At 41.4% G+C, this 25,845-nt stretch overlaps 1 protein-coding gene across 1 annotated transcript in view; it reads right to left on the bottom strand.

The window, feature by feature from the left end:
* The window catches only part of LOC138580596 (protein-glutamine gamma-glutamyltransferase 5-like), a 364,270-nt gene that overhangs the window by 54,095 nt on the left and 284,330 nt on the right, over positions 1 to 25,845 (bottom strand). The window contains exons 8-9 of the mRNA XM_069651260.1: positions 22,798 to 22,901; positions 22,371 to 22,610 (exon numbers count right to left, since the gene is read on the bottom strand). Coding sequence (XP_069507361.1) covers positions 22,371 to 22,610; positions 22,798 to 22,901 — 344 coding nt within the window. The remainder of the gene's footprint in view (positions 1 to 22,370; positions 22,611 to 22,797; positions 22,902 to 25,845) is intronic.

Raw genomic sequence — 25,845 nt, 5'->3', positions numbered from 1 at the left:
TCCACTGCCTCGACTGGCTGTTTTAGGCTGAAAGAAATCTGTGTATCATCCGCATAGGAATGATACTGCAGATTAACCATGCCAAAATTATTAGAAGGGGCGAATATAGAGATTAAAGAGAACCAGAGATAGGGAAGATTGTGGTCAGCATTTCAGGTAAAAGAGAGCCTATCTTAACCTTCTTTGTGCGATCACTCAAAAAAGAGTCTAACCGAGGAGTCCGGAATGTTGGTCCTAGCAGCAGCAGCTTAAGCTTGCAGCTCCTGGCCTCCCTGAAAGATATTACATATACAATTATGAACTCAAAGAAGAAATCTCAGCGATCTGTTAATCCAATTCCCAAGAAACAGAAACAACTTACAGAGATGGAGGAAGATGAAGAGGAAGATCCTAGCCCTCAGACAATATGTAAGATTCTTAGACAAGTAGCTAGAGATATGAAGGAAGTCAAAGTGACTATGGCAGACCTTAGCTCAAGTGGTCCAAATCTGGATGTCAGAGTAACTTCCTTGGAGAAGACATCTTCAAATATGAGCTCTGGATTTACTGGGAGCTTCGGAGCCTACAATATTCTGAAGAAAGATCTAAATAAAGAGAAGGAGAAACGACTGGAAATGGACTTAAAGCTGAGGGAGAAAAACATCAGGATGATTGGAGTAGAATAGAATACTGATCCAGTGGGAGAAAAACTAACCTTATTGACTTTACAGATTTTAAAGGAATGTTATGGTGTAGAGTCTGTTGCTGAATCTGACATTGACTATATATATTGTGTTGGCAGATCAGTTGGATCCAGACCTAGACATATTCTTGTCACCTTTACTGCCTCTAGGGTGAAATAATCCATAATGCAGGCTGCTAGATCTGAAGGACCGACTACTTACAAAGGGAAACCAATCTTCCTCTACCCAGATTTCCCAAAGGAGCATTTGAACATCAGGAAATCTTTCAAAGTGGTTAAAGATTTGGCAAAGGAGTTGAATGTTCAAGTCTTTCTTAACAAGTTCAATTCCATTACATTGTTTTTACCAACTGGTGAAAGGATTACTACTGAACCAAAGGAAGCAACTTCTTGGCTAGAAAATTGCCATGAGGGATCTGTTAATGCCACTGAAATGGAGTGCATATATTCTATCATTTGGTAATATACGTTTCATGTACAGTTTTTGTTTTATGTTTACCTTTATATTGTCAAAATTAGCTAAAATGGTGCTGCTTTGTCGCTACGGTTAAACGTTATAATTTTTAAAAACATACTTGATATGATGAGCGTGCCTTTAGATTATTTGTGCCAGTGAACGAGGATAGAGGAAAAGACCTTCATCTTAGACATGATGTCAGCTGATTTCTACGTTGCGTGCGTAGTGTGTGTTCACTGCTAAGTCTGCTGTGTATATGCAAGGATCGGGCAGCTTTGACATTACGTGTCTGCACTGGAAGCCAGGACGCATCCATGTGACACGCGAAGGACAGCTGTCCATTCACAAGGGAGGAATGCATATTTCTGTGGCAGCGCGGACATTATGACTTTAGATCTCCCACATTGGTAAGAATATATACTGGAGCGCATGCACTTTGAATGACTATTCAGAAAATACAGCTGATACATGGAGCGGTGATCCATTAATTCGTTGGAACTTTGGCCTAACTCATTTTAGTTATGATTTTACGTAAATGCTAAAACCTTTTTCATGTATTACGATATATGAACATATGTATGGTTTCAATATTCTGATATAGGCAAGCGCCTTGTGGGGTGCGGGGCGTCGTCCTTGTTCCTTGTGGAGTCAGCTTTCTTAGCCGATGTCCGTGTCTCCAGTGTTGTGTGCTGGTGTTTGGTGTGTTGCAGGGTCGTTGGATGGTATGGTCGTCCGGTGGCATCGCAAGGCGCTGGATGCGGGTGTGCATGGCGTGGGGGGATGCGGTTGGGCGTGGGCGGGCTGACTCCGAGGGGGATTTGGATAACCCTGTGAATGGAGGCATATGCTACACAGGCTACACATTGGGCAGTGTTGCTATTGGCATTCTTAGGGTGAAAAATATATTGCTACACATGTCATATATATATATATATATATATATATATATATATATATATATATATATATATATATATATATACATTTTTTTTTCCAGGTCTATGTGCATCTTTTGGCTCCAGTGTATCGTGCATATTCACTAGTGTTTGCTGGTATTATTTAGATGTTGATGTTCTTATTACATGGAATTGTCCTTTTTAATGGGCATTGGGTGAGGTGTGTTGTGTCCCCTTCCATGACATAATTATCTGTCATGACTGTAATTTGGTACTATGATTGGATTGCCTAATGTGGTTAGGCCTTCAGTTGTTCAAATATATTCCTTTGCCTTGCGGATGTGGGTGGCTATACTGACTGGGGTGGTTTATACTAAGGGTAAATCTATGGACATTTATGGATGTACCTTTTGGTGAACTCATTGGGTGAATGATTTTTTTAAAACAAGGACATTTTATGAACAATAAATAGGAGGTAAAGACTTAATGAGTTTGTTTATTATTTATTTGAAGTGTAGAAGTTAATATCACTGAAGTTTTCAAGGGCAGTGTACATTTTAAAGAATGGGCAGAAATGATGGAAATGTGGCTTGCATGGTGGTGGGTGGTGGTACATGTGGCTGGCACAACTTTATGCTGGCACTAATGAGCTTGGTTACAACAGTGAAAGTCTTTATTTGGTGAAATACTTTATAATTGAATTTTTTGTGTGGGGGTGTTATAGTGTATTGTTTTTGGCCAAGATATTATAATATTGTTGTTGATGGATTTGAAATATCATCATGCGACTGTTGATCTGCGGAAATAACTTGGTTGTCATTCGGTCTGTGTGGGGATAGTGTATATGTATTACATTAATTTGGTATTTTTTCTTTTTCTTCTTTTTCTTCTCAGTCTAGTCACTGAAGTTCTCATTTAAATATGGGGGGAGTGCTGGGGGAATTGGGCTTTCATAGTCTGTATTGTTGGCTATCAACATTCTGTCGATAAGGGGAGGGAGGGATTATTTGTATTTGTATTATTTGATAGTAGTTATTTTAATTGATTTTTATACGCCTAGTATATTTTTGGATTTATTGAAAGATATGGTGTCTCCAATGAAACAGGACCTGAAAGTGCTGTCCTGGAATATTATTGGATTGAATAATATGAGCAAGCAACAGAGAATTTAAAATTGTATGTATGAGATGTAGTTTGATATATATTATTTACAAGAAACACATTTACTGAATGAAGAGACCCAAAGATTGCAGAAACAATGGGTTGGTGGTGCGTATGGCTCATGCTACTCTTCCAGATCTAGAGGGGTGGCGATTTTAATTCATAAAAAGGCTTCAATTAAAGTTTTGAAGCAAGTATGTATATTTGGGTTCGGATGCTTTAAGCTCGCTCAATGATTCGATATGGATGAATTCTGTGGTTAAAGAAAAGGAAAGGTATTATTTTAGATGGAGTGGTTTTTAGCTGGTGTGTGTTTGATTTGAGATATGTGGCAGAATGGAACATGGATTTCAGGGACCGAGTTATGTGAGAAATGGAGTATTGAGAATTTTTCAGAATCTGATTACAGACGTTTGAAGAAGAGCATTGGTAGGGTAAAGTTGGAAGAGGATGTGAAGATAGTAATATTGACAGGGTGAGAGAACCAGGTGAAAGAGGGATTGTGAGTAGGATGTACAAACATATTGTTTCTAAATACAAAGAGAATGTGAAACTAAGTGTCCTGATGCCTACCCCCAAGGAGCCAGACCGGGCCCAGCAACCCCAGAGGCAGACATCATGTTCCTGAGGGAAGTCCCAGCGGCCCCAGGTAGGGGCCCTTTGGACTCAGTCCTGGCGCCTTTGGCGCCAGGCTCATGTTGAACAACAGTCCTGGCGCCATAGGCGCCAGGCTCATAAAGGATGACTTTGTGTGAAGAAGTGCGTTGTGTGAACTTACCTGATGCAGACCGTGCTGCAACATCCAGGCCACCTAGAGACCTGAATGGGACTATTTTACCTATGGGACTACTTTACCACACGGGTGTGGCCGTAGGAAGAATACATACCTTAGAGGAAGAATACATACCTGGAACTACTTTGAAGGCTATTTAACCCACGCCAAAGCAGCAACTCACGATTCGCGTTGTTCTGCACCTAGCAGCTGGACGCTCACCCTGTCTGCTCCTGCATCCGGACTCCAGCCAGCATCCTGGAACACCTGTAAAGGGAAAAGAGAGGAGAACAGGAGAAAGAAGAGACATTACCTGCTTAATCCGCATTCCAGAGTCATCTCGCCGACGATCCTAAAGGGAAGACATTCATTTTTAAAAGCACATCGCATTGCTCACTGCAGCGCAGCATTCCACTCACCTTTACTAGGCGCCTTCTTGCCCATCAGCGATCATCTGGATCTTCCGCCGCATTTCAGCGCCTAAGGGAGAAAAAGACAAGAACAAAGGTGAGCTAGGGAAGAGAATAAGAAAGGCTTAATTTCCACCATAAGACTTAACTGTTGGGTCAATCCCTCTTCACTTCGGGTCGGCGCCGTTTCTTCGGCATTTCCGCACCCCGGCCCCTAAGGGTAAAAAGACGTTAGCATTAGTGAGCGAATGCAAGGACATTAGCGGAACGCTCATCAAAGACTTACCTGATATCTATTGGGACATCTCTTCTCACTTCGGGTTGGCGCCGTATCTTCGACATTTCCAAACCCCGGCCCCTAAGGGGAAAAAGACACAAGCATTAGTGCATTAATGCAAGAACACTAGAGGAACCACTCATCAAAAACTCACCAGAGTTTTCCCTCGACGGTTCCATTTCCTAACTCGGAATCTTCATTCAGCACCTGAAATAGAGAAAACGGACAATGGTTATTTAAAGCTTGAACTTGCAACAGAATTCTTACGGTACCTTACCGGAAAAGTCAAGCGAACTTGAACTCTCACCAATCCGAGATCCAGTGAAGTAACTGGATAACAACGCACCCCTGCATCAGAAGCAGGATGGAGAGCTTGTCCTTTCAGACCCTAAGGTGAGACTTCACGGGGAATCGCAGAAGGGTTTCGTGGAGGGTGAGAAGGGAAGTGGGAGGCCTACGCATTATCCCGCAGATTGTTAATACTCCCTTTTCACACACAGAAGGAAATTTCTACGAGCCAGACAAGCCAGATTTGGGGGTCCGGTCCATTCCATCTTCCGAGTCCTGAGCATCACCCTAGAAGAGGCCACAGCAATCCAAACCAGGCCAGCGCCTCCGTGGGAGTCAGGTGAGCGTTACACTAAGAGAAGAATGGAGTCAGCGTTTGGGGCATGTTATTACGGGAGAAGAATGGATGGAGATGTGTGCTAATGTGAAACTTTGTTCACTGAATTTGAGTGAAAGATCTAGATGGATTAAAATCTTGAACAGAGTCTACTGGAGTCCTGAAAGAATGATGAAACGGGGTATGTCTGATTCTGATGACTGTTGGAAATGTTTGAGTGATATTGGTACGTTAGAACACATGTTCTGGCATTGCCCGAGAGTTTGGGTATTTTGGTTAGATATTTGTCAGAAGTGCATTTGTGTTCTGGAGACTGACATTGCTCTGGACTTTAAAACGATGATTTTAGGAGGAAATGGTTTTGGATGATCTAACGATGTCACAAACAAATTCTTGTTCAGGGGGGCATTGACGGGTAAAAAGTTGATACTTTGCAATTGGATGTCTCAAATGTTGGCACTACCGTCTATTTGAATCTCTGAGATGTATTCTCTTGCAGATGTGGAAATGGTAATTTTCAGGAGACAGAAAAAGTTTTGGAGAAAATATGGAGAACATTTGTTGACATGTACTAGGTCTTTTAATGTACATTTATATATATGTGATGTGGTTTAATATCTCATAATTTATTGATTTTACTCTGTAACTTGTAAATATGTAAATTGTTTAATTCTGAATAAATAAAGAAATAAAAATAAAATAAAAAAGAGTCGGACCATCTTAGTGCCTCTTTAGAGACATGTGCTAATTCACTCAGTCTAGCAGCCAGGATTTGTGAATCAACAGTGTCGAACGCTGCCGACATGTCTAACATAATAAGCATGCTGACATTAACACTGCCTATATTTTCCAGTATGTCATCCCATATTTTAATCAGCGCTGTTTCTGTTCCATGTCCAGGCCTAAATCCAGACTGGAATGTGTCAAGAATTTTGTTTGCTTCTATATGTTTTTGTAGTTGAGTTTCAAAATGTTTCGTTGGCCACACCAACCCACCAATTGGGCGACAGTCAGCCAATTCATGGGGATCCAGCTGGGCTTCTTTAATAGTGGCATCAGGTAAGATCTTTTAAAGTCCTTTGGCACACACCCCTGTGCCAAAAAGGCATTAACAAAACTTTGCATAAGTCCACTCAGGGCTTCAGCATGTTTCTGCGCTAAGTACGCCGGAATTGGGTCGTAACGATGATCTGTTGGTTTTAATGCTTCAAGTAATTTTTTGATAGTCTCTTTATCTACTGTTAGAATTTAAACTCACATTTGGGGATGTTCCCCCTGCCTTATGCATTGTTATAATGGATGGGACTAAGAGTTGATTATCAAGATTTACTCTGATCTGTTCAACTTTGTTAAAAAATAATTAAGAAAGGATATATCATGAATAAGGGATACAGAGTGAGAAATGCTTAAATAAATACATAATGGCTATCTGAAGGATTAATACAGTAGGCAGACAGAGTTATGTTTCAAAATGGATGATTCCAGTACATAAAGGTGGATTTTGTTAAGGCAGGTGTGAAATCCCTCACTCATGCTGATAAGCAACGGAGGCCAACAAATGATGATCTTTGGCAGCATCTCGCAGTGTGATAATTGAGTCTGGGGGGATAACCTGGAACTTTGTAGCAAATTCAGAAAAGATTGATGATGAAGTGGGATAATGCAAGGGAAACCTGGATACATTGATCTATTTTGTTAATAACGAAGCACACTGTACTTTATGTAGACCAATTTGACAAGACCAGCTGCATTATTTGGATCAATTAATAGAGGTTATGTATTTCTCCATGGTATAAGACACTAGCTAAACTTGGCAGGACATCAAAAAGTAGATAAAGAATTGACAGTGATGTGTTTAAAATTGTTCTTGGCAGTAGTTGAAGAATGTTATAATTGTGTTCATCCGGGTCTAAAATAGCCTGTCAGTGCATCAGCAGAAATTGTTAATTCAAATAATGCTAATGTGGGCTTGGGGTGCACCAGATAAGCCACCCAATCATGGTAAAGTGAGTATTTTTCTCTGATTAAGAGAACCTATCAAAAGCATACATTGACCAAAGTAGTTATTTGCTTGAGGATGTTGCGTCATCCAAATAGCCTATATCAGCAGATTGAAGATAAAATGTGCTGAGTGCTTTTCCAGAGTGTCTTGTAACCTCATCTAATAAAGACTGCTGAGAAAACCTCCCGGGCGCCTGATTTTTTCCTTTGCCTTTGCCATTCATGGATGCCAGAAGCTTGATGGGAAGAGGACAATCTGTTCACTTACATAAATGCATATGTGGATATGAGCCATTGCACGTATGTGTACATGAGGCCTGCTAAATCAGAAACTCATGTAGGTACTAGACAGAGACAGTGAGCAGTTTCAAAATGACAATATGGTATGTAAGGAAGTGTGTTACAGAAACCTTTAGGAAATATATTTATAAAAGAACAGAAGGTGGACACAGATCATCTTGAGCTGTGAGATGTCACAATGTAGAATAACTTGGCATTATGCCACTTGAAATATGGGAGCAACAGATCACATGAAATATTAAACAATGCAGCCCTTTTGCCTTTCTACAAACACATTGTGTGAAAGCAATCAGAATGAACTATCACAATTATTTTGGAAGAGTTATATGATAATTAGACTGCAAACACATGTTGTCATCTTATTAGCTATAATGCCAATTAACTAATGGCAGCCATAATGTATGTACCGGCTGACCATCACAAGTCACAGGACATCAGAGATAGCAAGGACATAAACCTGGCACTTCCATGTGCTGGTATGAATCGAACACATCTATTATTGCCTTGTAAATTAGGGTTCTTCATAAACAATGCAAAGAATGTGGCAATTAGAGAATTTATAAAATCACTATGTAACATTTATCCTAGACCAAATCTGATGAGGAACAACACATTCTACAATAGAGAGGAGGAACTAATGATGCATAACCTTTACATAAGCATTCCTAGTAAATTAAGGAAATGCCCTGGCTGGAGCTTCCACTAGATATATATGAATTCTCTTTTGATCTGTGGGCACCATCGTTAGCTCTAACTTTGAATTATTTCTGAATTTCCCAAAAATGTCCAATCCAGAGGACATATTTATCCAAATAAAAATGAAAGCTGATACTTCTTGAACAAATGTGTATATCCCAATTCAGATGGGTTGCAAAGATGTATGTATGATCAGATAATTTGTAATATAATTATTTAGTGGTTGTTGAATTTTAAAATAATGTTCAATATACAATTTGGTTTCATGGAGAGATTGGGCATAGCCATACAGAACAAGTGAGATTTGATAAATCTCGATAGTTGAGGCATCATTTATCTCGATAAGTGGTGTTTGCCACAGCGCTGCCCTTTTGCCACTTCCCTTTGCTATGTATATAGGTCTTCTGACTAAATAACTAGTGGGTGTTACTTCAAACATCCCTTCTTTCAACAATTGAAGACTCTCTATATGTTTGCACAGATAATGTTGTTTTAATGAATAGAACAACCAGGTCCCTATGAAAACGTCACTATATACACCTTATACATGTTGTAGCATGGTTTTCTCCTCAGTTCAACAGAACTAAGAAGTCTGCTCTTTCTTGCATATGATTTTCTCTGGCTTTTTAGAGTTGAATTAAAGCACATGGCACATGGCATGTGGCAAACATTACAATAAGCCTGGATTTTGCTTTTTACAGAACATGTCTTGAATTGGTTGGTACATATATCCAGAAAGGCATGAATAATGAACCAAATGGCGCACAACCTAGCTTTAAAATGATATAAGGAGGCATCCAGTAGGGACACATTTAAAAATGTACTAATTCACATCTGTTGGTATCTCATCATATGGGAAAGGAATTTGGGTTGGATTGCTGGGGCAAATTCTTCAAGGGGCTGAGAATGTTGTTTACTCTGTCTCTTGGGACTACACCTGTCCACAATGAACAAGGCATACTCCATCTTTTAATTTCCTCACTGTAAAACGACTGAAGGAGGGAGTGGCTTTGGTCTAACCCACAAGCAACTTTCACGCAGAGCATTCTGAGAGATTTCTTACCTAGAGATAATGAAGACAGAACTCAATGGCAGAAGTATGTCACTTGATGAATGGATGGTCTAATGAGCCTTATTCAATAGTATTAAATGTGACAACTACAATACGAACAGAGTTGTCACCCATGCAGACCTATTCTCAAAAAGAATAATGGGAGCCCTGGTACATAGTTATAGAATATTTGCAGATTTCCCCGCTCGCCATTGTTACAAAACTGATGAAGGCCACCCGAAATTTAGTTTGACAGTGACACACGATAGGGTCCAGGTATTAAATGCAGCATATGCTGAATACACCCAGTGAAGCCCAATTTTCTTTTTATGTTATGTAACTGAGATATATATATACCATGCTCCATTGATAGAGCAGAATCAATTAGATTTTGTTGTCCATGGGACAGTAAGCTCCCAATTAAAAGGCACCAGAGAAGATTCCAGATTTATCTGAAAGGGACTCTGCAGCCTACGCTGTGCCCTGCCTTGGCTTGGATGCTCTTCCCCACTGGCCTACAGGAGAAGCGGGCTTAAGCATGACAGCGGTCCTCCTGCCAAGGGTTCCATGTCATTTGATCGCGGGATGTTTTTTCGTGGGCTTTTCTACCTCCATTTTTTATTTATTTTTTGGGGGGTCCCCCCATTCCCTTTCAGTTTATATCATTATCAAAAACCCACATCCCAAAAAATAGATGTTTTTTTTCGATAAAAATGTGCGGTAAAAAACTCTGCGAAAAAAATGTCCCGCGATGAAAGGACATTTTACCCTTCCAAGATGGATAGCAAGACACTCAAGGATCTCTTCTGCTGGACTGCTATTTTGACAGCCTCAAGTTTAGTGGTTGAAATTAGCAATGGTATAATAAGGAGCCAAAGTGTCGAACTGATCACAATCAGTTCAGCCAGTCAATGATGGGTAGGAAAACAGCAATACTAGAAGCTGCACCTCATATTACCCAATCACCAGCCACCTCCTTCCAGTGTCCTCTTGTCTCAATGAGAGAGAAAAAATAATAATATCAAAGAACAAATGTCACACGAGTTAATCTATGTTCATTTGTGTTCCTAAATCAGGAGTTCACTGCAGCACACAAGGAAGTGCTGAGGCAGCTCCAGCATATGTACACCATTGGTATGGAAACATTTCCCTACCCAATGTGCTTGAACACGAAATCACCCTTGATCCGCTTGACTAGTTGGATGTACAACAGTAAGCCCTTGGTGACTCTCCATTGGGGATTGGCATTGTGCCTCAAGTCCTGCCGGCACCTAAAGCACTGTCATTGAAAACCTAATGATTATAATGTATAGTTCAAACACTGCCTGTGTGCCATTGCACACACTGACTCCCAGGCAGTGCTATCCAGCAGCAGAGCCATTTTCATTAGCTCTCCCTTGGTACACTGGTTTGGTATGTTTTAGACATCTGCTGAAGAAGCCTTTCCCCATACAAACAATTAACCAAAATGGAGGTTTGAAGTACCAGGCAAATATGAAGACTTATTTGACACCTTCTAGCTACAGGATGAGACTGTTAGACAATCTCTTTTATGCTGCTGAGAATAATCACAAGATAGTGTAGCTTTAGGGAGAAGAACCTATATACACTGCATACACTGGGAAACAGTGGCTAATTCAAAAGTGATTACTGAAGATTGTACCCCCCTCATGCAAAAAAATACGGATTCCAAAAGGTATTCATTTTTTCATTTGAAGCCAAAATTAAATTATTGATAGTCACACACAAGTCTCACAAACACTTTGAGTCTAATAGTGAGATATTTCTTTGATTCTGTCAATTCAGATGCCTTAGTCTTGAATCAAAGGACTTCCATTGCAAAGCATTAATATTAGATGCTGCCCACCATGTTTCCTGATATCAATCAGCAGACTGTGATTGTCCCCTTCCAGGAATCACCCCATTTTCTTCAGAACAGTGCAATATGATCCTCAGGTAAAACAGTCTAAGAGGTACTTCATCCATGACTTAAGGCATCATCAGTTTAATCCTATTCAAAATCAATACATAAACTCTGAGCAGTATTATCCACTGGGATAACCTCGTGTGCTGTAATTACAAAATAAATAGAATAATCACAGTGCAGAAGGTATGGAAAGTCATGCTACCAAGTCGATATTTACATATAGCAAAGAGGATGCAGTTTCACTGATATTCACTTTTGCCGCTGACTATGTAAAAAATGATTTTTGGGCCTACGGTTTACATTATTGCACAATTACTAGTTCTGAAAGTGTTGAAGTAATTTCATAGGCACTGTGTTTAAGAACAACAATTCTGAAATTAATTGTAGAGTTTCCAGATAAACAACACGTTTCTCTTCAGGTTTGATCTTCTTTAGGTTTCAGAATCGTTTACTGTATCTCATGGCGTCTGTTTTTCATGGCTCATGTCTCCAATGGCGGCTAGTTTTTCATCAATCGTAACCAGTCTCCCACTGCTATGCTGACCTTGCAGACCTTGGGAATGAGCAAACCAGCAAGAAGCCTGGATTGCAGGAGGAACTCTGGCCACTGAAAACCTGCTGATCCCAAACAAGATGACCCCCCAACTGAGCTCATTGGGTGTATGTCACCCCATACTCTCAATTCATGTCCCCTTCTTTTTGCCTACCCACTTTCCCAGAGTATTATCAGAACTGTTCCGTGGGCTAGGAACCCCTGCGGATCAGCTTCACCCCCCCCTACTGAACTCCTTGAAGATCTTTTTTCTGCTCAGACACCTGTCTGGCTTTTGTTACAATGTATGCTGTTTTGCTCACTTTACAGTGACCTACGTAAAATATATTTATTAAATGTGCTTATGTCCAGCAGAACACTACACTGGAGACTGCTCTTCTGTTTTCATTGACCTTCCTAAAGTTGGAATTGCTTTTGCCCTTGTTTTCTGAAAGCTGCATGGCACAGGTGAATGACTCTCTGCCGTGGGGCTGCCCAGACTAGAAATTATTGTTTGTCATTTCTATAATACTGCCTCTTCTCTGCTCATTTAACTGTTTTAGATTTTTAATGCAGATCATCAATATGAATTAACTGTGTTTTTAATTTTCTCTGGTAATATGTATTTGCACTGTTATGTATTCTTGTGTTGTTTGATGGATCTTGGAATCCGAAAATAAATAAATATTGAATGACTGGATTTTGCCATTGCTCTCGTGAATGTGTCTTTCTCATCCCCTCCGTCCAATACAGAGTACATCCAACACTACTGATGCGGCTCTAAAGTTCCCCCATGCCTGCTGAGGAACTGCATGAGGCACCGGAGCCTGTATTCCAGAACCATTGGCCAAATTGTACAGAGGAGCCAACACTCCACTCATTTAGCATGAATATTCCATGGGCTGTCTAATGACCATATGATTCAGCTGGGATGCCCAAAGTATACTTTATTTCGGCTTTTGCCATTTACAAACAGATTAAAAACAGTCACACAGAAGCATTTCCTAAATGTAACACTTAAATATGCAAAAGTATAAAATCTGCTAGATATAAAAATGATCCTAACAAAACTGTGTTAAAAAATCCTTCCCAAGCATTTAAAAGAAATATTAACATATTCACAAATATCAGTTGCAAAATGTCCGTTAGTGCAGACATGATAAATAACATTGTCTCTGAAACTGATCTATTGTGATTGCATATAAAATGACTACGCAACCACGTCCTTCTAAGAACCAATGTTATCTTACAAAAAAAGCAGAAAGTGTGGCATGTCCTCAATGGCACCACTAACACAGATACTTGTTCTTAAATAACCATGACATTCGACCCCTTAATGGCAATGTATTCAATCTGACCATTGCCATAATAAGCCTTTGGGTTGGTGTCTGTATTGTGTTCACTGAGTTATTCACATGGCATGTACTGCAAGCTGCAGTCAAAGGTCTCAGTGAGCCCAAATGTGCCATGATATTCATGGCTTGATCAGATTTCAACACTATTGTTTTCATTGTTAAATGTTGTTAATTAATAGAGCCTCCCTTGAGGTGTGTGATATCAATACCCCTCTTCTTACATACAGAGGCACACGTCCTGAACCAAGGGTCAATATCTCTTGAGCCACCCAATACCATTTCTCCCATTACATTCCTAATATTGAGGTTTTCTGAGGGATCTGGAAACATTTTTTAATATATTTTAAAAAATCTTAATTCTGCCTTTAAACTGCTTGAAACAAAAACCCCCATTTTCAAAGCCACCGGTGGGGCACTCTGACCCAATCACAATAGCTTCCTTAAATGCATATGCATAATACGGTCTAGGGCAGAGCAAGGTGCATGACCCCAGATTTCACTACTGTATAAAACAGATGAGTTAACCTTGGCTTCAATCACTTGGATAAATTTATTGAGCCGGTGGCCGCCAAACGTATAGTAGAATCTCTTCAGGCTGCCCAAGCCTGTCTGAAGGCAGTTTTTCATCGACTCCAAATGAAGACGCCAGGAACAATTGTTTGAAAAAGCTCACACCTAAGAAGCAGTAGGAATCCACTGTCAATGTTTTTAACATTATTTATAGACCATGAGGTTTCCCGTATCTTACTGCCAAACACGCTATTTTTGTTTTGGTAAGATTCAAACTTAAACTGTTTGATTCAAAGTATGTGGCTGTGTATCTCAGGCTCTGCCTTGTCCCTTGGGTGCCAAGTCAAGTAAGAAGCCGTCATCCGCATACAGAAGGTTAGAATAGCCGACTCCATTCAGGACTGGGGGAATAATCCTTCCTGTTGGGAACGGACTTGAAGTCTGAAAGGAAAATAATAGAAAGCAGAGGGGCCATTGAGCATCCCTGTTTTACTCCCTGGTTGCACTTAGACTGGGCTGGCCGGAAACATAGGCCCTAGTGTCAGAATAGAGACAAATAGCTGCAAAACAGAAAAAGCACACCTAAAAAAAAAACTCGATCTATTAAACAACAAGGTTCCAAAAAACGTTTACGTTATTCTCCCGTATTGTCTTGTCCATCAGATTGCACTGCAACTCTTTAAAAACGTTTTCTTAGCCTTTAGAAGTTTTTTATACTCTTTTTAGGATTCTGCAGGCTTCCTGCTGTCAAGGTTTTATTTTTAAAAGTAAACCCCAATTCAAATTTGGCTCTACAACATTTCCTGTCAAACCAGATAGCGTCATTACACTCACTTATCGATCAACCTGACCAGCCTCAATGATTGTTCTATCAGAGGGAGCAGCGAAGGGGGAACTATTGGTTTAGTTATAGTGCTTGAGAGTGTACTTTGCATTGGAGCAAACGCTAGTGAGCTGCACACTCTATAAAGGGGGGCAAGTACGTCTTAGGGGGAAGGAGCTGGAGGTGAACTGAAAATATCTTTTACTAGGGACAAGGGACAAAGAGGCATCGAAGATCGTAGTCTGCGGTTTGTTCGGTGCAGCATTTAGAAACGGAGTCGTCATCCGTCGTTGGGCCTAACCCAAGAGTCACGCTTAGATTAGTACGAAGAGCCTATTTGATGGTGGATTGCCTCGTCGCCCCTCTAGGCCTGCTGCTTAGGTGACCTAAGCCACTCAAGCAACTAAGCTGTGTCCTCTGCTTCCTGATAGGTTCTTGTGTCAAATTTTTCTGACGAGGTTTGCCCATAGTTGCTCAGAGCTTTAATAACTGCCGTGGCTAGCGTAAATAGCAGATCAAGGAGTACTAAAGATGCCCCACTATGCCTCACCATAAGACAAAATTATGGAGCACTAAGGGTAAACAGGATCGAGCAACGAGGTAAGGTGAAGCTGAGTCTTCTCGTTCTCGTCTAGCTAACAGAGAGGATTTTCTGAGACTGATGCAAGTGAAAAGCTGCCCTGCACTACCTTCGCAACAGCCACTTCCGAAGCAAAACCCAGCTGATGACGCTACTGATGATGGTTTTGCTATTCTTAATAGTCCGTGGTATGTCCTGGTCATTAGTATGACAAATAGAAGTGAAGCAATAGTGTGTGCGTAGTGTGGGCAAGCTTTTGAGGAGCAGGACGCTGAATACTGCCCACTAGGTAAGTAGTGGTCTGGAGGCTTTGCTAGCTCCGGACTGCACTCAAAGCCTAGCTGCTAGGCGTTGCACTGGTCAGCACCGAAGAACGTCATGAACTGCACCCTCTTCAGGATTCTCGAATGCTACTCCAGCTATGGGTCACTCTGGGCCTCTGCACCTCCCTGGATCACTACCCGCTTGCCTCTAGTCAGGGTCACAGCAGATAGAACAGACTGGAGCATGTCTCTGCTTGCTGATGACACTGCCAAGCTAATTCAAGGAAAGCACCTTGCATCATCCCAGGCTGTCAAGCTGCATCCCCAAAGAGAAACAGTACCATATTCTCAACCAGTCAATGCATACTTTTGTCATTGTTGTGCTATCCTCCATTTCCTGCACATTAGCTTGCTATGCTGTGCACATCAGTCCTAGACTGCCTGCCCCCATTCCTGCACATGGCCTGACTTCCTCTCCGTTTCAAGCCTCCACAAACTTGAGACCTGGGTCTTTTTTCAGCCTCTTCCATCACCACTACACAAAAATACCCACTGCCTTCCTAAGCCTTTTTCTAGATGCCTGAATTATCCCTTTGGTCTCAGTTAAGCTCCTCTTTATTGGCCCTATCTTATTATGGGTCATCGTTTCTCAAAAGTAATTCACAACACCCTTGAATGTTCTTCATAGAGGTTTGTGGAAGCTCGAGGCATTTAAGAACCATTGTGGCTAAACTCGAATTGCCACACATCTCCTTTTAATCATTGAATTTAAGAGAAGATTCAAGCAGCTGGAGACATGCGAGGGGAGGTCACAAATAAATGTTTGAGGAACTTTGCAGTTCTCAATAGCCCAGTATGATAGCTCAGTGCATTAACATGCCTACTGAAGGCAACTGTATGCAAAAGTGTAGATCACAGGTTCGCTGTTGGGCCGGGAGGACGCAGCCTTTTGGTCTTTTGTAGTCAACCAAAGGGAGACCACTGAATTGGTAAAATAGCCCCGGATGCTGAACTGAGAAAACATTCCATGTGTGGGTGTACTATGCAAATCCCACAAGGACTTGTTTCTCTGTGAAGTATAATGGCTTTTTTCCCAACACAGGAGTACTCATCAAATTCAGGAGGGCATACTGCTGATTCTCCATGATTTAGTTTCCCTCTTTTAAAATAAAATACATTTGAAAATCTGCCATTCTGTAAAATATATACTCAAAAAGGTGAGAAATGTTTGAGAAATGGATAATAATTAGGAAAAATTAATTCTTGGATTCTCTTTGTTCTTTTGCTACTTTACCCGTTTTTTTTTTCTCTTTTTCCTTTTTATGGATCTTTATATATTTGACAAGTGTTACTGTATGATTTAAAACAAAGCAATGTACTTCAGATCAAGGCTGTTGTAGTTGCATCCTATCGAAACTAATTTCTGAAATATCTTTCATGGGAGTAGCTTTGTGGCCAAGAGTTCACTAGCCTCAATCCCAGATAACATTAAAGCCTTTACTGCCATCATAGGCAAAAAATAAATCCCCACGCGCTCCTCATTTAACTCTCTAGTTGCAACTGCCACCCTCGTAACAACACATACATCTTCTCCCCCTTTCTCGGGTACCCAACACCCCTCAGCACATGATCCAGTCTACTGAACTTTTCACTGCCAATTTCTTCTTTCAGTATAAAAACAGTTAAGAAACTAGAAATAGCAGGTTGATTACAAAGTAACATAACGCATGCACCATCATCCCACCATCTTGAAGTGTGCTCTGAGTTCATCCGTTGCATTTAACGTGTTGCAAAAGAGGAAATAAATAAATAAAGCAAACTCTACCTCCTGCAAGTTACTGAGAGATGTACGTTCGCTTTAGAGTTTTTTAAACACAAAATGCAGGACAATTATAGCAACAGCCTTTCTGTGAGCATGTCTATATCAGCCACTCAAAAATAACCTTTCCAACTTCCTGTCATCTATACCCTCAATGTATGTTTATTTAAGCAATAAGCCCCGAGCAGGGTGGGCATTACCACTTCGGGTAATGGCCTGGGGACAATTTTTACAGGCCCGAGAAAAGTGAGTATTGCCTGAAGTGGTAATGAGCCACCGCGAGGGGCATATTGTTATTAGTACCACGGCCCGCAAATGCGGGGTACTAAGAGCATTTATTCCTGTTCTGAAACGCTCCAGCGTTTCTGAACAGAAAATAAAAAAGTTTAAAAAATTGCCGCTGGCAAAGGGAAAACAGAGTCTGTTTTCCCTTTCCATGGCAGCCATTTAAAATTAATGGAAACATTTAAGCAAACAAAATGGCCACCACGGAAAGGGAGAAGGGACTACATGTAGTCCCTTCTCCCTTTCCGTGGTGGCCATTCAAAACAAGGGGAAAATGTAAACAAAGTAATTGGCTGCCATGGAAAGGAGAGAAGGGACTACATGTCTTCCTTTCCATGACGGCCTGTCACAGATCGGGAGCGGACACGCTGGGGACATAAGTATTCCCAGTGCATCCGCTCCCAAAATGGATAAAAAAGAAGGTAATTGGGGTTGGGAGGGCAGGGATGGTATTGTTTGGATTGGGAGGGAAACACCTTGATCCCCAGCAGTGGAATATGGCAGCCTCCAGCCATCAAGTGGTTCGGAGCAGGGATTACCCCATTCCGAGCCTCCTCATTGGCTGAGTGGCAGTCACACCCCCCGCTGGGGACAGAAAGGAAAGGAATGTGGGGAACGGGATTCCCGGTCCAGTAAAGCCCCAGCGAGGGCCAATCAGACTGCATGTTGCAATCTGATTGTCCCTCGCCGGGTACTAAATTCTTATATAGCACTACAACCCGAGAACATTAGATGCCATAGAAAAAGGATATTTGATCTCTGCTACGAGAACAGTTCATAGATCAAACTCACATGTCCAAGAATGTACACAAAATAATGTTTTTTTTAGCTACTTTTTGTGGTTGGCATTTGGCTCAACTAGATACCTGATCAATTTTACTACACTGGATTGCAAACTTCAATAGTAAGAACAATCTTTTACATGTGTGACCTTCCTGTTAAGTATCTGGAAAACTATCAATCTAGTTTCATTTGCAAACGATCTCGTCAGGATTTCCACACTGACCATTCTCACTGAAATAATCACCCACACAGAAATACATGTTTCCATGGACATTGGCCAACATAATGAAAACATTGGGAAGTACATTTCGACCTTCAAAAACATTACCCAGTGCAAACATTTTTTATTAAAATGTCGTAGCTGCAGTCACTAACTCATCAACTTCATGAAATCCTAACATGCTCCTAACACTGATGTGGAAAACCTGTGCCATTAAACACCCATGCCCCATATTTCCAAGAAACTAGAAACAGTGGGAAAGTCCTAAACTCACCCTCCACCTGGAATCCAAAAACCTACTGAGGGACTTCCATTTGAGCTAATTATTATTCTATGGGACCAACGTCACGGGCAAGGAGCTACACATAACTAGCTAATGGAAAGGTTTGGGTGAAAGTCCTATTCAACCTCCCTGATATCATCCATACCACTGACTACAACATACTCATTGACCAGCACAGCACCCTCTAGGATCTCCTACTTTTTGAGTGACTGGTCCAAGATTTAAAGTGTGATAACAAAATGTAAAACCACTTCATGCAGCTGTCGAGCTGTCGAGCTCACAGATCCTGATTAACCTCTACATGGCTCCTTTAATCTGCATCTTGAAATTCCACCATATCAGCCACCACCTGTACACATATGATGCACAGATCTATTTTACACTGGAAGAGAAATCTGGGAACCCACAATAAATAGCATACTGCATGATGGCAGGTCAACGCTGGATGCAACCGCACTGTCCCTGGCTTATCAGCAAGAGACATAAATATTGTTCATATGCCCAGTCATTCTATAACGACTACCATTCACCTGATGGGATCCAATGTGATGATCATCAAAGGTAATTTAGAAGGTAGTGAAATTGTCAACATTTTCTGGAGGAAAGCTTTTTAAATAAGTAGCTTTAGAAATAGACAACACCTGCAACGTTCTCCAAACGTAGTCATCTTTTGTCTGGATGACATTGCATGGACACTTTGTCCAATAAGACTTGTGGAAGGTCTAAAAACGAATTCTCAGACTTTTGAAAAGCACAATTTGGCCACTAGTGGGGGGCTAACTTGCTGCGTTGAACGTTTTGCAATACATAATATTTGTAAAAATATATGTTTTAAGATATAACAGTATTATGTTGGTCTTATGTCTGACACTGTCTTTGCTTCTTCCTTCGACTCCCACCCATATTCTACTCTATTGATAAATATGCAGAATTATATATGTATTTATCCTAGATTCTTGATTTTGGTGTCCGTTCCATGTCAAGTTCTTTTGTATCACAATGTATGTTGTGTGCTTGCTGCTCCTAACTAAATGTGTTTCTGTTTCCTTTTTCCCCCTGGTATATGCACATAAAGAAAGGCAGATTTAAACATGATGGTTTGCAAAATAAGAATACAAGTTCAAAAGAAAACTCAAATTCACCAAGTGAATGCAAGTACACACCATGTTCTCATCCACATTTCCCAGTAAGGAGACTTCTCCCATTGCTTCACCAACATCAAAGAATGATGCTAGCACTAGCAGAAGGAATTGCCAGATTAGAGTAATGCAACTCTATTTATATGGATCTCTTTAATTAGGAAATCTAAGATCCCTGCACCTCACTGTCTGAATTATGTATGTCTTCCCAACCAGGAAATAGTCTATAAAAATCTCCTGCACCTTATTTACAAAGTAGTACAAACATCCAATTGCCAGAGGTTGGCTTCATGGGAAACTTTTCCTATCCACCCAATCATGGACTAGATGTTCAGGGATCATTTCTCTGGAACACTCCTCCTGATTACCTACGACTCAAAGAAGGTTTTCTATGGTTCAACAATAGCCAGAAAAAAACTCATGCCTTTTAAGATGCGTATTGTCGGTAGGCACATTAACACCTTGTGATCCAGCCATTACCGGGCTATAGGAGCACATCTCCTGCAAATCTGTTCTTTGTCCTTTATTCATAGCTGGCCAGATGCATAAAACCAGTCCGTCAACAATTATTCTCCTACATGCCTATTAAGACATGCTCTCCCTTCCACCTATGCAGAATTACAGAATCATCAAAAAAACTCTGCTGCTTATAATTTTGCTCTACAATTTCCAACTATTTGGGTTTTATTGAAAGAATGCTAGCTGTCCACTCTTGTTTCCCTTAGCTTCCTCGTAATACTCGCCCAACATTTATTTATTTTATTTCATTTAATGTGATATAGTTTTGAAAAAAAACTTTACACATGATAAAATAAGATCATATACCGAAAGAAAAACATAATATATACTTAAAACGTAAATAGGTTAGAATTTAAAACAGAAAAAGAAAAAGAGGGAGAACATAAAAGAAGTAATTATATGCACCCCAAAAAACATTAAAATTCCATTTGATTCAATTCAATTTACATTCAATTCACATTCAATTTGATTCAAAGTGCAAAGTCCAGTCCACATGCATAGCCCGAAAGGACAAAATACACACAATGGGTTCCACCATAGTACTCTTAACCATGCTCCCAATAGTTATAGTACTGGTTCAGAGGGCAACAGTTCTAGTGGGCAGTAGGGACATGAATAGTCCTAGGGGTCAAATAAAAACACAAGGACCCTTACAAATCCCCCACTTGCAAGTTCCAGGGATCGCTTTGATCTTACTCATTGGTTCACGTTGCCTCATTTGGCCATCGTATTCCAGCACTTTCCCACTATATTCATATCCTAAACAGGGACATATGCAAACTTTGATTGCTAGTATTAATGCATTGATTCCAAAATGAGGCATCTCTTATTGTCTCCAGCTGGTGGACAAATCTGCCAAGATGATAAATATAGGTTACTCCCATAGAGGGGCATTCTGTCAAAACGTATTTTGCAGTTTCACTCTGTTCCCTGTTAGAGCATAACTGACAAAAACGGTCAGTTTTCGGAATACCACACTCCACACCAGCAACCGATAGGACTGGCAGATGATTGATTCTTAGCAGGAGAATACTTCTTCTGAGGCTAGGGGAAGGGCAAAGATTCAGGTATCCTTGTGGCCTCTTAAATGTCCACAATACAGTAGAGATAAATACATAACTGTGTAAAATATCTTGTATATCCTTTTTAAATTCTTCTTACCCTGTGTCGGGTCCCTAGCGTACTTCAGAATGGCATAGTATGCTCTCGTGGTTGGGCAGATATTCCTTAAGGACTCAATGAAACAAGCATTTTTTTTTTAAATCTTGAGAATCAACGAATGTCAAGACAAGGTCCATTTAAGGGACCTGTAGAGGATTCAAAATAAATAAATATTTCAGATAATGACCTTGCCACAAATAAAAGCTGCCATAAGAGGAGGCATGGTCTGTGTCCTGCAAAAATGCAACATTACTCTTTCACCCTGGACACACTTACAGAGATTCAAGCAGTTCAAGGTAATCCAAACACAACATCATTTCAATGTAATTCACGTTGGGCTCATTTAAACTCTGACAGCGGACTGATAGGCCATGGTAGGTTCTGTGGCCACCTAAACATCTGGGCTTGCAGTACATTATAAGGATGGTTGACCCTTCAGAGCTCCATCCATATTGGAGTTACACAAGGATTTCCTGCAGGGTGTAGAGAATCAAATAATAGTTGCTAAAGGTATTGGCACTGGAAATAATCAAGATGTGTGGATCCAATCATTGTTGGCAAGTGATGTCTATAATTTGAATTCGAGAACATGGGCACAATAATATGTTTTATTTTTCCTGTCCGCACATATTGGGTGGGAATGTTGGTGTAACATAGCCGTGTAAAAACCTCTCACCGCTTTTAATGGATCAGAGAAGATTTTACGTGGAGGATGCTTGTCCTCAATATCAAAGTCGGCAAAAATTTAAAAACACAATTTAAAAAAGAAAATAGATATCAATAGTGCAAAGTCAATCCCTACACAAGTTTCCCTGTTGCCATGACATTCCCATTTCAATGTACCTTCTTTGTACTTGTAGTTGTCGGTGACATCTTCACGGTGATCACTGCCAACACTCTTGGTGCTGATGGAGTTACCGACGAGGCGGGTGTCATGAAAATGTTTCTCCTTTTTTGGTCCCTGGACTCTCCAGGAAATACAGTCTGCATTCACCATGGCAAATACAAAATGAGCGCCATAAGGCAGGTCCACATCACCTTCTTTGATACCTTTCACTGAAGCAGGACCACAGCAAAGTATCCCTGCAAGCAAAGGACATGTGTTTAAAAACTATAACTTCTATAACTTCTAATTATAATAATAATTATAATTATAATTGGTTATTTATAACGTGCGTAATACCGAAGAGGTTTATAAGCAGGGATTTGGGATTACAAAAAAAATCTTCCCTCTGAGCAGATTTTAAAAGAAATGATCTGTGGGGCTTACCATTGCTCATTTCCTGGGGTGTTGGATCCAGTACCTGCCATCCACCGTATCCAGGAGGCAGGTCCTTCCGGGCCATCCAGGATTCTATCCAGACATGAAAACTCCTAAATAGAGGAGCACCAACATTAAGAGTTGCACTGGTAGAAATAATACTTCTGTGTAGCACCAAAAGCCCATCAAATGAAAAATGAAAAACAGGAGAACTGCTCTTGGCATAATACTACCTAGAAGAAAATATACAAGGACTTCCATGACTGATGCCAGTGTTATTTTTAATAGAGTTTGCATAAACAATCATTTAGAGAATGAATTCCTTTCCTGTAATAATCATGCATAAAGTGGCATTCAAATAGCCTTCTCCACTTTAGTACCCAAGGCCTTCCCAAGTTCATGTCTAAGCTTTGGTAGTGTGGTGTTTTGGCTACATCAACAAATAATGACTTGGGTGCATATAAAAACATCATGTTGCTTGAACACATACCCTAAAAATGGTTAATTCATGAAGAAATGTGTGTGTGTGCAAAATGCGGCATTTGCAAAAAGCAGCTATGTCCACCCTACACATTGCTCATTAACGGCTATTGTCAACTAATCCTATATGCGCCGTGCACAATGTGCAACCGACAATCTTTTCATTTGAAAATTCACCTGAATCACAAAAAAAGATCAAGTAGCCAGATACAAGCGAGTACCAGTTAAAGTATAGAAGTAAATCTGAAAAGAAAAGTTAAAAAAAACTTTTCACTGAAAATGGTGGTGGGAGGGGAACAAGGGAGACCCAAACAACAATCTTACAAAGGCCCAGTGACATTGAGAACGCGCAAGTGCATGGGAGAAGGAAAGAGGAAAAGTGCAAGGAAGGGGAAGAAGTGCTGAGCAAGGAATACAGATAAATAATAAGTAAATACATAAATAATAAAACACAACAAACAGTAGTGCAGCCAGCAAGTGGCAAGTGCTAGGTTTAAGGCAGCAGACAGGGAGTGTCTGGTAAGTGCAGAAAAGGGGGGCGGGCTGTATGGTTACAGATACATACCCCAGTGCAAGGGATTGCCAGGAGGCAGTGCGGGAGAGTGGCATGGTCACCAGATACCTGGGTCCGGAGGTCAGAGGCTAGGCCAGGTGCACGGTGCCGAGCGAAAGCAGATCAGCAGGGGAGAGTAGGAGCGTAGGCAGTAGCAAAGAGGAAGGTCTTGAGGTTCTTCCGGACCCAGAGATGGTTCTCCTCAAGATTCAGAGTGGCAGGGAGGCTGTTCCAGAGGGAGGTCCCAGCCGAAGACAGAGATCTATCCCCATGCTAGTTTCTTTGAAAAACGACTTACCCTGTGCGAGTTAGAGGTAGAGGAGCGAAGAGCTGGGGAGGGAAGGTATTTGCCTAGGGACAGCTGAAGGTATTTTGAACCCAGGCCCCAGAAAGCCTTGTGGGCTATGCAGAGGGTTTTGGATGTAATCCTTGCAGCCACTGGGAGCCAGTGGAGAGATTTCAGCGCTGGATAGATGCGATCCGAGGGTTTGAGGTCAAGGACAAGTTTTGCAGTCCTGTTCTGCATAAGTTGCAAAGGGCGGAGAGTAGAAGCAGGTAGATTTAGAAAGAGGCTGTTACAGTAGTCCAACCTAGAGAAAACCAGAGCTCGACAGACAGTGAGCTTCAGGGGGAACGAGAGGGCAGGAAGAATACCTCTGAGTAGGGGAAGTAGGAAGTTTGACTTTTTAGAGACATCAGAGATGTGGGCAGAGAAGGAAAGCATGGAGTCGAAGATGAGCCTGAAGTTCTTAGCCTCACAGGTGGGGGTAGGAGGAGGGCCAGGGAAAGCCGCCCAGAGAAAGAGAGGAAAGGAGGGTGAAGGTGTGCAGATGAGGAGGATCTCCGTCTTGCTGGCATTCAGGCACAGATAATTGGCAGCACACCAATCCTGAACGGCAGATAGGCAATCCGAGATGAGAGAAGGAGAGGACATGGCTGAGGGAAGCCTGAAAATGAGTTGAGAGTTGTCAGCATAGCACTGAAAGTTGCAGCAGAAAATGGCAATGCGGTGGGTGAGAGTTGCCAGGTATTGGTTGAAGAGCCAGTGTGAGAGGTTAAACCCCTGGGGTAAAACGCAGGTAGAAATGGAGATAGATGAAAGGAAGGACCAAAGTTGGACTTGGGAGGGTCGATCAGTGAGAAAATAGGTCAGCCAGGCCAGAGGCTGATCGGTGATACCCAGGTTGTCACGGAGACAGTTGAGCAGGATGGTATGGTTGACTGTGTCAAAGGCAGAAAAGAGATTGAATAGGATGAGGACAGAGGGGATGTTAGAGTCGAGGTTGGAGAGCAGATCTTCAAGGTTGTTCAGGAGAGCCTTTTCCATGCTTCTGGCATCTTTAAAGCCAGATTGATGGTCATGAAGACAATCACCATAATCAGACTGAAAGTTAAGCTGTGAGATGACCAGCTTTTCCAGGAGTTTGCCCAGAAAAGGAGTGATGGTGATTGGGCGATAGTTAGCCAGGCAAGAAGGGCGGCCATGTGTTTCTTGAGAAGGGGGTGTACAAGGGAGTGCGTCAGATGGGAGGGAAAGGTTCCTGAGGTGAAGGAGAGGTTGCAGAAATCCAACATAGCAGGAGCAATGTGGTCCTTGCTGGTTTTGGAAGAACAGGGAGGAAGCTGTTTTGATGAGACATTCATAGATTGGACTTGTCTAGAGATCTTGTCAGGGGAGAAACAAGGAAAGAACGAGAAAGAGGGTCAAGGGAGGCTGTAGGGGGGCCAGAGTCCCTAGAAGGAGGGGGACAGAGAGGGGGAGTGGATGAGAGGGTGTTCTGGATATCCTGGGGTTTAGAGATGAAGTAAGAGGCAAGGGCCGTGCAACGGGCCTGGGAAGAGACAGGAGAGGTAGAGACTGCAGCAGGGTTGGCCAGCTCCTTGCAGATTTTAAAGAGTTTGGCTAAATTGTTAGATGCCACAGATACACAGGCTTGGATGTGGGCTCTCTTCTTAGAGTGGACATAAAGTTGGTATTGAATTTGGATCAGGGACAGGCCAGTTTGTCAGAGGATGAACAAGAA

Source organism: Ambystoma mexicanum, chromosome 3p (genome assembly GCF_040938575.1).
Source record: "Ambystoma mexicanum isolate Mex_15411 chromosome 3p, UKY_AmexF1_1, whole genome shotgun sequence".
Lineage (NCBI taxonomy): Eukaryota > Metazoa > Chordata > Amphibia > Caudata > Ambystomatidae > Ambystoma > Ambystoma mexicanum.
The sequence above is the reverse complement of the archived record's forward strand: the minus strand, read 5'-3'. Positions and strand labels throughout refer to the sequence as shown.